The sequence below is a fragment of the Atta cephalotes genome, assembly GCF_000143395.1.
Source record: "Atta cephalotes unplaced genomic scaffold scaffold00003, whole genome shotgun sequence".
In the NCBI taxonomy this organism is placed as follows: Eukaryota; Metazoa; Arthropoda; class Insecta; order Hymenoptera; family Formicidae; genus Atta; species Atta cephalotes.
The window spans coordinates 1,064,518-1,077,618 of NW_012130067.1; the positions used below are offsets into that span (position 1 = coordinate 1,064,518).

Sequence of the window (13,101 nt, forward strand, 5' to 3'; positions counted from 1 at the left end):
ACTTACCGCTAAAGCTATAAAACGGCGGAAGCAAATTTGTACACCTAATAATTGTTTTAAAGTGATCTCATCATTTTGTTTCACCCAAATTGTCTTTATTTACAAATACGGTACGTAAAATTAACGTGTCATTTTTCTCGCTTCTGATGTTACGATTCAATATGGCAATAATTAGCTCAGGAGCTCATTAAATTTATAATTTGAGGAGAACAGAATTTTGTATCAAGTATATGAAGCATTTTTAGGTAAATCTTAATATCATTCTAATGCGACACATGTTTTTGCGTTGTAGTTTTAATTATACATTTATGTCTCTTTATCAATCTTTTACATCAGACCTGATGTATTATGTAATTATACTGTATTTTGAACTGCTAACGCTACTATTTGACCAGAAATCATCGGACTAATTAATATGTTTTTTGCACCCGACAAAATAGCCGAAATGCGATTTTACTTGATTGTAATTATTGATTCGTATTATACTTTCAATATGTGTTTTATTATATCGTGATTACTTTATTGTATACATTTGGTTTATTGTTTTTTATCTTTTTCACACTCTAGGATGGTAAAGGATCGTTAGTAAATGCAATCTGTGTCTTAAATAAATATCATAGATATTGTTTAACTGTTCAATTTAATTTCCTAGTCGGTTTACGCTGATGAACATTGGGAAATGGTTTCATGAGAGAATGTTATTACGGTAATTGCCATGATTAATTGGAGTGTGAAGAATGTCTATTAGGAGTCAATTAGAGGTTGTATAATTCTACGTTGAAAATCCGAATTGGAGCCGAAATGTCCGCATTATAAGGTATCTTAATATATATGTGAAAGAATAAAATCACAGGAAAACTTCCTCTATACCAAACTACGCTCTACCAACTGGATTTGACTCTTAGAGCCTTTTATCTAAATTATATTCATACTAAATATAACAATATGTTGTATTGAATTATTAGTAAAATCTTAATGAATTGTGTAATGAAATCTTATTAATGAACTTTAATGAAATTTTCATGAAATTTTAATAAGTTGTAATAAAATCGTAATACTTTACATTATGTGTAAAGTATGATGTAACACAACGTATCCTGCGAAATAGCTATAATAAATGTTTTTTTTCTTTCGCCGATTTTGTTAAAACTGCGGTTCATGTTCAAACTCTTATTAGAGAACCATTAGGTAGCTCTAGACGCTATTTTGGATTAATAAGAATGGAAAAAAACAGATTTAAATTTCTTAAATTTTTTTTCAGTATAAAGTCGTTTGGTTTGGACTGCGTTATTGTTTATACTTTATTTTATATGTGGAAAAGGATTTTTAAATCTAAAGGCAAGAAAAATAGTGTCTTACAATAATCGCATTCAGTCGATAAAAAACAGATGATTTTCTCCTTAAAGTGATTTAATTAAGGGAGTATTCTTATTTGGAAGATTAAAAAATTACATTGAATATTAAGAAAAAATAAATTATTATATAAATGATTCCATTCATTTTGTAGTAATCCTGAAATATTATAAAAAAGTCGAAGAAATTATTAAATTGCAAGAGTTACATTATTACTAGACTATGGAATTTTATTTACAATTATTCTATTTTATTATATAAAAAAATTAAATTTGTAAGTGAAAAATCAATATTTTTTTGTCACAAAATGAAATATTGTCATTTTGAATAATTTTCGATTTTTTTCCATGTATTTTAGTTTCAATAATAGTGTGTAATTTACAATATATTAATCTCTTTAGTGCCGTTCTTTCGTACCTTTTTTTATATGTTATATATGGATACGAAAAAATATTTTTAAATATACTTTTAAATATATTAAATATATTTCCTACATAATAAAAAAGTCTAAAGAAGTTTCATATTAATAAATTTCATATTAATAAATTAACTCATTTCTTTAAAAAAAATTCCTAAAGATCATGTAATGAGTAGTTGATTTTTCGATTACGATCGATGTGTCACGCAGTTCCTCATTAGTTATTGTAATTGTAAGTATGAGCTAGGTTTCGAGTAATATAGGCAATATGGCGATGAGTCTGGAGGGCGAGGGTGGGGATGGGGTGGGAAGAGGAAGGTTCGGCGGAGAGAGGGCTCGAAAGACCTCCGGAGTCCGGGTGGGTCGATAACAGGCCTCAGTCCTCATCTCACTGTGCATGAGCTACGTGTTCTCCACAGTCTTCTTCTCTTTTGAAACACCGGCAGTCGTGTGAATTGACAAGTCGGAAACTTATTCTCGCGTGAATTTATTCTCATTTCTAAGAATCATAAACAAGGTCACGTCCTCGTCATCATCTTCATTGTCATTTTCGTCTTCGTTGTCGTCGTTGAAGTGCGTCATTCAGTACGCGCGCGCACGACAAGATACGCCATTATTTCTACGAACGTTCGCCAGGCGCGCTGATACGCAGGAGAGTACATTTCGTACTGGTGGACGGTAGCGATCGACAAATACAAACAGTGAGGGAAGTGCGCGTCGCGCAAGGACGTTGGTCAAGTGTGCGTAAGAATGGCGGATTTGGATGCAGCGACGTATCCCGCGATCACTAAGAACGTTGACGAAGGCAATGAGGTTTGCAAGCGATCCGGCGCCGACGCCAACTCCGCATCGATAACCAACGGCAATCCGTGTTTCTGGAACATTCTGAATCCCCGTAAGATTCTTTTTCAATACTCTACCTTGTATCCCTCCGAAAAGATGATTCTTTTTTTCTTTCTCTTCTTTCCCAAGTAGAACATAGAAGTCATAATAATATCATGAGGACATTATCATCATTTCAGTCATCAACTTATACGTTAATTTTTAAGTATCAAATGATGTCATGATGATGTTTCTGTGATATTTTGTCTAAATTATGACTCCGTGTTCTATCTGGGTTACTCCTCTTCGGAGTACTCGATAAATTCGGAGCTCCACCTGTTAAATAAGTAACTCGTGGGAACTATATGTACGTATCCTTTTCTTATTATATTCTATCTATTCCCGAGCGATTTGAGATAAACATGGCAAGCTTTTTCAGTAGCTTTTGCGGTGACTTCTCATCTAGAAGCAAACGAAATTGGATAGTAGGTAATTTTAATCCTTTAGCGCTTTCATGTCGGTGACCCGAGTTTCGCCCTGCGCAGATGCTACCTGCCCGATATCGAAGAATCTTCAATCGAAACTAGGTTATCGATCGGTCGACTATCTGCAAATAACATTTATGCAAACATCTCTATCGTATTCACGTTTATATTGTCTATCTGCTCATTTTAGATTGAACCCATGAAGTTCGTACCGTACATGGAGTATCCGTAAGAAAATTTTTACAAGCCTGTTCTTCAATAAGGTCGCAAACTAAAAAATTAACCAATCATAATCGATTATTTTTTTCATATTTTACTGTGATTGGCTAGTTTCTTACGACTTACGACTTGTAGAATAGGCTTATAAGCATTTTCTTACGAGTACTCCATCTACGATAAAACCGAATGGGTTCATCTAAAGTTCTTTCGAAGATCAATAGAAAACATTTTATCAATATAACGTTGATAAAACATCGATCTTTTCAAGCATTAATAAAATGTCAATCTTTTTCGAAGATCAATAGAAAATGTAGTCGATATCAAATCAAACGGTTTGAAAAATCAATTGATATCGATTTGATTTCGATTTATGAATCAGAGCGGGTAGATTCAATATAAAACACGCTTTAGAGACGATGCTGATCGTTGTTTTAAACAAAAAAGCAATCGTGAACATTTTATTTTGAATAGCAAGGAGGAACAGTTAATTTTATTTCTTTTATTAGTTGAATATTTGTCAGTTAAAAGGCTCAGATCACTTTTAGTTTTCTTACCTTTACCTTCAACTTTTATCTTTTTCCTAGACATTCTCTCTTATCACCGATTAGAATTTAGTAGAAGTAACTTTTGTTATCCCTAAAGAATACACTGTCTAAACATTTTAATCAGAACTTGAATTGTAATGATTTAAAATAGGAAAATGCATCATCTGGAGCTTAGATTATCATTGACTTAATTGAATCTTTTCTTCCGAAATAAATGTTGTTATATTTTAATAAATTATAAGTCATAAATATTTGTAAGACTTTTAAATATAACGTGTTGCATTTACACTACTATGACACCATTACTAGTTCGAACAAATATCAGAAGTTTTATATTGTATAAAAAATTTTCTATTTATAAAATATCGAGACTACTTTACATTATGATTCATATTATTATTATTATTATTATATTATTATTATTATTATTATTATTATTATTATTATTATTATTACACAGTTATTATTTGTTAATGTTTTTAACTTTGGTAATGTTTTTATTAAATAACGATATGCTAATGAAATACTAATATAATTCACTGTAATTTTATAATCCACCTTTGTCCGACGAGTGGGTGACATTCTGATTTCGCAGTACGCTAGCGGTACGCGTTATGATTTCTTGCAATTTGAAATAATTATCATCGTGACCTTGCATTACATAACGCCACAAGATCCAATCGTGACGACATGGCGTACAATCGACTTTCGAACTTTATGCCAAAGTCATCCCATCAGCTTTAGACTATAATAGTGACAACTGATTATTAAGAGTAAATTACATAACTAAATTATCGTTACTTTTATTGGATTAACATGACGAGAAGATGATAATAATTTTATTCAGTTAGTCTTTCTATTCTTGTATCCTATCTTTGTACCTTTGCAAAGAAAATATTTATTAATAACTTGATATATTCTTTAAAGAAATATTATAACTTTTTTGCAAAGAATCTTATCTTCTTTATATTATCAAACTTAACTCTTTTGTTTTGTATTTTAATACTTTTTCTAATTAATATAATTATTTTATTAAGACAAGATTTTTTATAAAAAATTATTTGTACATAATCGTGAGCGTTTAATAATTTAAGGAAAAATTAACAAGAAAATAAAAAATATTTTTGCAAATAGCGATAAGTACCGCACTGAAATGCTAGATAACGCACTGTTAGCAAGGTTAATGATACGTAAATACTGTGCATATCCATAATGTATGTAATACATTTAAAATAGATATAATATATTACAAAGTGACTTTACTAGTGGTGTCTACATAGTTTCGTCTCCAAATTTATATTGTAAAGCTTAGCTTTGTCGATTTTTTTATCACTCGTGGAAAAGATTCATTTGATTCCAAAGTCAAAAATAAAAATACTTATAACGTGTTGCGGTTTCAAGGCAAGGCAGGAGTCATATTGCGCAGTGCACGATCGATTGCCGAAGCTTGTTTCTCTGGGATTTGTGCGCGTGCTTATAATTTACTGGTGTGTAGTTTCGAGATTATTTCCCACACGATATATAAAGTCTTGGACATATATGACATTGAAGGAAATCATGTTGACATTTCATTATCGAACACTATACATCTTGCATTTTCATCTAACACACGATTCGTTATCTGCCACTTACCATATTAATATTCGATGTAATAATAGAACACTCTTCTAATGCTCCTGTTGATTAAGGTTTAGTACTGCAAAATAACTTGATTAACGAACTTTTTTTTTTATATGATATCATATCACATTTATGGAAAAAAGAAAGTAGTGTTATAACTGCATGTGGTAACTAAATGACAGATGTAAAATATGGATAGCTAAAATATAGGTATCATAACTAATGTTTTAGCTGTGATATTTATATTATAACAGCAATAGCAAATCATTTCGCTGTAGTTTATTAATTTATAATTACGGCAGCAAATATATTATAACAAACCAAATTAGCTGCCGCAGAGAAAATCTTTTTTTCTGTGTTGCTTTACAGGCTATGATAATATATTCGGCGATACTTTTAAATATATTTTTCGAACATTTTCTATACTGTAAAATTTGCTGTAAATTTATTATTATTTATAGATGACATGAATAACAAAAGAAATTTTTTAAAGAACTCATATTTAAATCACGTGTTTTTAAGCTGCATAATTAATATTAATCTTACTCTAATATAATTATCTCTCTAATATCTATGAAAGAAAAACGTATATATAAACGATAAAAGGATATTAATCTTTTTCTATGTTGTGTACTTACTTCGTTCGTCTTTTGTCTGGAGTAAAATAACGAGAATGGTTTCAAGAAAAGAATTGTGATGACTCGTTAAATGAGTAACTCGTGGTAGCTCATGTCCAATATTAGCAAATCTATAGACTTTTGATATAATGCAATAAGTTTTCATGAATGGCAATAGATTATTAAAAAAATTTTTATTTTTATTTTTATTTTATTTCATTTTTTATTATTAAACGAAATATTTAAAAAGCGTAATATTTGACAAAGTAATAAAATTTACTCTTTTTCAAACTACTCTACAGTTTTTTGATAGCCTTTAGAGCTAGGCAATTATTTTATTATAGGGTAACAATCTCTTATCCGTATCGATTTATTATATAATTATTAATAGAAGTGTAATCTGAAAAATAAGAACATGACACAATAAGAAGAACAATGCATCTGAGATAAATTATGATCTTTTACGTTTCTTACTTCTTTGATTCTCTATTTCGCGCAATGAATTTTGTTTTTTTTTTTGCAATGAACGAATGAACTTTTTTCACAGAGAAATTAATAATTAATTTATACAAGTAATAATTTGTGATAATGAGTAATAATTGTGACACTCTTGAATATTAGAAATGCTAGAATGTGAAGAAAGAAATACAATTTTCGTTGCATTGACATTACGTTGAATACATTTCTACAATTAGTATCATTTGCTTTCTATGATTATATTCTGAGAGCGATAACAGAATTGATTTATAATGTTTAAGTGCATGTAAATGATTTTTGTCGTACATATTTTTCACTGCATCAAAATCTCTTCCAAACTTTAGACGCCTATTTCTTTTTTTTAAGATTATATTAATTGAGTATAAAATTCCATAAAAATTTAGTTTTTTGATCAAATGAAGTAAAAAAAAATACTATTATTGATAAAAATATCTTCTGTAAACGTTGATTAATAAATAAATACTTTCTTAAAGGGAATAAAATAAAATAAATCAGAAATAAAGATTCTAAATGATCAATTATTCTTCAGTGCTTAAATAATTAAATCGTATGAATTTATGTACTATAACATATCCAATCCTGCAAACTGAACGCCGAATTTAATTTTTAGTCTTAAAACATAATCCTAACAAAACTAGAATAGTAATATCACAAATTAAATTGATACGTTATTATGGTCTTGAAAAATATTGTATTTAATATTGTAAAATAAAATAATTGTAAATGGTTTAAAATTTATTTGATTAAGAAGACTTTATATATTATAAAAAATTCCAATTGTATTACTTAAGATTTTGCAACTAAACACCTCAATTATTGAAATTTAATCTGTAGTAATTTGCATTTTATACGTTAGAAGACCTGTCCAATTTGAGCTTCGGAGCCAAAACGCAAAAAAAAATTCAATGATAGTAAGATTTCATGAAGCTGTCGCATGAAACGTGTCTGACGACGACTATCTTATCAAAGTTTTACAGTTCATGAAATCTTACCCGTATTTTTTACAGTCTCCGAAATCTTATTCGTATTGATTTTTTTGCGTCAAAGATTTTGTTTTAACTCCAGAGCTTAAATTAGACAAGCGTTAAAGTGAAATACGACACTAATATTCTATGTGTATTATTTACAGACGCATGGTTTAACCCTGAAAGACTGAATCCAAAAGGTAAGAAAATAGAAATTTTTTTTCCATTTGTAGGATAATAATGTACAATCGATTGATTAGTTATAAATGTTTACTTTCAACACGTATTATAGTTTACATTTAAAATATTCAATAATCTAAAATTGACTTCAAGAGCGATAATATCGAAATTATGTTAAATGATCTTTAAGAATGTGTGTGTGTGTGTGTGTGTGTGTGTGTGTGTGTGTGTGTGTGTGTGTGTGTGTGTGTGTGTGTGTGTGTGTGTATAGAGAGAGCGTAATATCAATATTCTATCAAATCAAATTAATTCCATAAATCTCTAATGTAAAACAACTTATTGTTACAAAATTGCATTAAACTCTGAGATAGATGTGAGTTAGATTAAATTTTATTTACAAAAAATGCTCGCAAACTTTGTTACCAGATTTAAATCTCAGTCCGTTGTGTGTGTCTATAAGATTATTTAAAGAAAGTGACATTTATAGTATTAACAAAGAAACAACTCACATGTTTAATAAATACGAAGTAGAGTTAGTGCACAGCTTATGTTTCGTGACAGGAGACATTGCTTGCTTAGTGTAACGCCACATATTCACAACGGTAAAAATGCTAAGTCGCTTAATTTATTTCTTATAAAAATTTTTAACCATTTTTACACTTCATATGGACCGTTTTTAGCCCCTTCTTGCCCATTTCTTGCACTCTCAAGCACATGCAATATAATGAAGGATGACTAATATACACAAGTATGCGTGTGAGTATTTTTGAAGAGATTCCAATACTTGTTCGTTTCCAATACTTGATTTTCCGCTGCTGAACGACAACGTATGCACAATTTGAGTGGATTGTTCGTTTTCAATACTCGTTTTTCAGCTGATGAATGAGAACACGTTAATATGTTTCTCTTTTATTCAATTTCGTTCAATACGGAAAGATATACATTTACAACAGTCATTTAAAACAGTCATTTACTTATCATTCATTAATTACCACATCAATTTCAAATTAAACGTTCGAAAAATCATCATTATAATATTTTTTAAATATTTTATATGACAAATTTTATATCACAAATAAATGAAAATAGAATTCGTACAATAGGATTACTCCGATATTTATGCCGCGCGAAGATACGTCGCAAAAGGAATAGAAGAAGTGAGAATAATTTACATACAACTAGTCTATTATATGCTTTTATGTTATTTATTGATATTATGATTTTTTTACTGTTAATAAAACTGTTGTCAATTGAATCGATTCATCAATATCATAAATAGCGCCATGTATTATAACCCACATAAAATGATCACTGTAAGGAAAGCAAAAAGTTTAATGATTATTTGATGATATATAAATGATATAAAATGATATAAAATGTATAGGGATGATAAAGAATGAAGCAAAATGTATGTGCTTAGCTCCATGCTTTGTTTAACTTGCATATCCTACCTCGAACTGTTTGGAATATACGGATATTATTTATAGCGGACAGGATTTATACCCAAAGCACACAGAATAAACGGATTAGATTTATTATATTAAATTCAATAAATGCATTACATAAAATATATATGTACGTACCTCATATCGTAAGCATGAGAGCGGTTCGCTTTTCTCATTTTTTTAGACTTCTTTTCCTCATTTTTTTCTATAAAAAATCTTACTTTTCTCAGTTTTTTCTATAGAAATAAATATCTAAAACCGAAGAAAAAATAAGAAACTTATTTTTTATGTATCTTAACATTGAGACTATCATGTCTTCTGGTAATACTTGTACACTAACAATGAGGTTAATGACAGGTTTAAATAAAGTAAAGCAGCTGAATGATGTGATTGCTTCTAAAAGCAAGAACCAATCACACTTGATTATTAGGCGTTCAGTGAGTGAGTGTTGTATTGATTGCATCTATAGATTTGTTCGTATTGCTTGAAATTTCCATAAATTTTTGCACTTAAAATGAGATAAATATATAGGCTATGTACGTAACGTATAGATTTTTAGCGCTTGGAATATATCCATAGACGAGAGAAAAAAGTGCAAGCAACGAACTTTGTGATTCGATGAATTGTAATATCTTAGCGCAATAAACCATTCATTACAGTCTGTGATTAATCGGGATGTAAACAAACTGGATATTGCTCTATGATAAAGTTACAAGCAATTGCGAGTTTCTTAAATGTTAAATTTTAAATAATAATATTTATATTTTTGTTATTATCAGCAATGTTAAATACTATACACTAATAGAAAATTAATTCTGAGGAGAAAATCCAAAATGAACTATTTATGCAGAATAGTTACTGAGAATTGATGCGCTTAATTATCGAATTGAATTATAGGGAGAAAAGATTGAATCTACAATTATTCTGAGAAATCGGCATGTGTCGCAGCTAAAGGATCCTATTTCTCAACATAGTTTCTGCGAAGCATAAACAGGACGTGGATATTAAATTTAATACTATATAGTCAATTGCATCTTGATTTGATATTACATGCAGTATTACCAAAAACTGATAAGCTTCAAGAGCCAAGTATTCAATCAATTTCACTTGGCAGTGTTTCAAATTTTTTCTGTGTCTCAACCGGCTCGACACAGTTTAGTACAAAATGGAGTCTGTATACACGAGAAAAAGAAATTGTTACAGAATTACTTGGACTAAAATGAAATATATTTTGAGTAACTATTTTTCATCATTATGCGAAATTAAAAATTTGTTTAGTCGAGTTGGATAAAATTCATGGATTCACATACAAAATGTGCATTTCTAAAAAGTGACTATGTTGAAAAGTAAAACTGATTTTTTAAAAATACATTTTACTTATTTTTTTATCAAACTTTTCAAAGTATCCATGTATATATGTATATTGAAATATTATATTAGATATTGTCCGTTAAAGAAACTTATTTGAGAAAGATTTTAAACATTAAAAAAAATCAAACGTTTTAACATTTTAAATCGGAAGGCATGTAACAATATTCACTCACTTGTTGGGCGTTCCGCATCACAGTTCAAGATACAATAACTAGTCCGACATGAATGCGATTTCGAATCGCCGGCACCCCTACCCGTCCATCGGACTCGCTGTTCTCGGACGCTACTAAATATAACGTCCAGCCAGTCACTCGTTGGTCTAGTGCCAGGTTTCCGAAGACCGTCGTCGATTTCCAAATCAACGGAGCAGTTCCCTCTGTTACGAAGTCATTAGAATCAGCACGTATTCACTGTTTGCTTATCGTTTTTCGATTCTTTGCTAACGTGTTTTTCTAGAACGATCGCCTTCTTGTTAAGTCGATCGTTCAAGTTCAGACGGAAATTACAGATTTTGGTGTAAACAATAATCGATAGAACCGAATGTTCATAGAGAAAATGGTCATCACGAAGGAAGAATGTGAGTAACGACAATCTGTGAGAACGATGATTATTTGACACATGTGTATATCTCGCGCTGTATGAATGCAAGAAGGAAGTCTAAGGCTCGGTAGTGATGAATACAGAAGTGAATATAATAATAAAAAGAAAATAATATTAACAGACAGAACATTAACATGTGTGATTAGGTGCAAAAAAAGATTAATTGAAGAGCTTAATAGACGTTAAGAGATAAAAAAAGGAATAATTTTGTGTCTAAATATATACAAGTCTATATGTTGAATTATATCTGACATAAGATTATTTTGCATGTCATCTATAACTTCCTGTATATTTTACATCATATCTTGGTTTTGTGCATGTTGCGAAACTTGTTGAATAAGAAATTTGAGAATCTCTGCACATACATTACGTTATGTAGTCTTACGTATATTTTGTTTAATTCCATCATTGTTTTTGATGAATTATTTTGGCAAGAATCCAATTATCAATTGACATAAAGAAGCAATTAATAATTCAAGTTAAGATTTGAAAAGCTGATTAATGTTACGATTCTCTGAGAGGAATCCATTAATAGATAGCTCGGAAATTGCCAATATTCCGTTAATATCTTATTTTAAGGTCGCAAAACGCGATCTTAAGTTTCTTTATCAGTTCTCTTTTCTATATGTATATAAAAAAAAGCGGGCGATTTCTCATAAACATGTAGATTAAACGAAAAATGACCCCTACAAATTTCTAAATTTTTTTTATAATAGATCTGTGCCAAGATATTCGAAGTTAAGATTTGAAAAACGTTTTTTTAAAATAACTTATACTGTTCTGTCGATAATTTGTGATTATTTTTACGTTGGTAAACATTTTTTTAATACGTAAACGAATGTAAATTAATCTAATCGCAAGATAAATTTTTATGAGGGAGGGTTGTTACTATGAAAGTAAAGTTACTTGTAATTAATTATGATTATTTATGAAAAGTCACAAAAATCTAATCCATGTGCCAAATTAACTGGAAAAGAAAAATTATCAAATAAGTAAAAAATGCACAACCGCAGTTCTAGTATTAAATGATCTTGTATTACATTAGAGAACCAGAGACGTTTTACTTATGAACTTCTTAATCATCAAAACTTTGAAGTTGATAGGTATTTTTAATTTCCGATTTTTATACTAAAAAAATATTTTTAGATTTTGAAAAAACTAATCGTTTAAAAAAAACATTGGAGTAGAAGTAAATTTATTTTATTTTATTTAAACAAGTGAAGTATATGTTTAATCAATAATTTCGCATACACACAAGATTTAATTGATTGTATAATATTTATGATTATTTGAAAACAAAAGAGATTTAGTTGAAATTACAAATATATTCAATATGACTTCCTCTTATTTTAATAAATTCCTGTATTTAACGAACCGAAGAATACAACACCGACTATAATATTTCAGTATATTATAGTAGATTTCTATAGTAATTAAACATTTAGTATGTTAATTATATAATGTAGGTGTATAGATCAATACTACTCGCCAAATTTCTCGTGTGCATGCAGTTTAGATCAATTTTATTCTCTCTCTCTCTCTCTCTCTCTCTCACTCCCTTCTCCTTCTCCTTTCCTTTTTTCTTCGTGTAATATTTCTCGAAACATTTACCTTTACTCCCATTACCGCTACAAAACTTTTCAACATCCTCAAGCACATTAAGCCCTCACCGCTGATCCATACGATCTTCCCGATCGTTTGCTCCTGTACTGCCTCCCTCAATGCTTTAATGCCTCTTCTACACATCCTCAATTTCTCTTTTATCTCTAATACTGTTTTATCTCTAATACTGTTCCTCTCCACTGAAAACAAACTACAGTTTTCCCCATTCCTAAAATGCGCCACCCTTTTTCATCTTGTCTTTTCGCCTCATTCTTTTCGCCTGTTTTTTCCTTCCTCTCCAGACTTCTCGAGCAAATCTGTTTCAAACAATTGAATGTTTACGTTAACTTCGTAAAATGCA

The 13,101-nt window shown here is 29.7% G+C and overlaps 1 protein-coding gene across 1 annotated transcript in view; it reads left to right on the plus strand.

Annotated features, from left to right (window-relative positions):
• The window catches only part of LOC105624871 (reticulon-1-like), a 30,193-nt gene that overhangs the window by 6,690 nt on the left and 10,402 nt on the right, over positions 1 to 13,101 (plus strand). Inside the window, exon 2 of the mRNA XM_012206225.1 lies at positions 7,707 to 7,742. Coding sequence (XP_012061615.1) covers positions 7,707 to 7,742 — 36 coding nt within the window. The remainder of the gene's footprint in view (positions 1 to 7,706; positions 7,743 to 13,101) is intronic.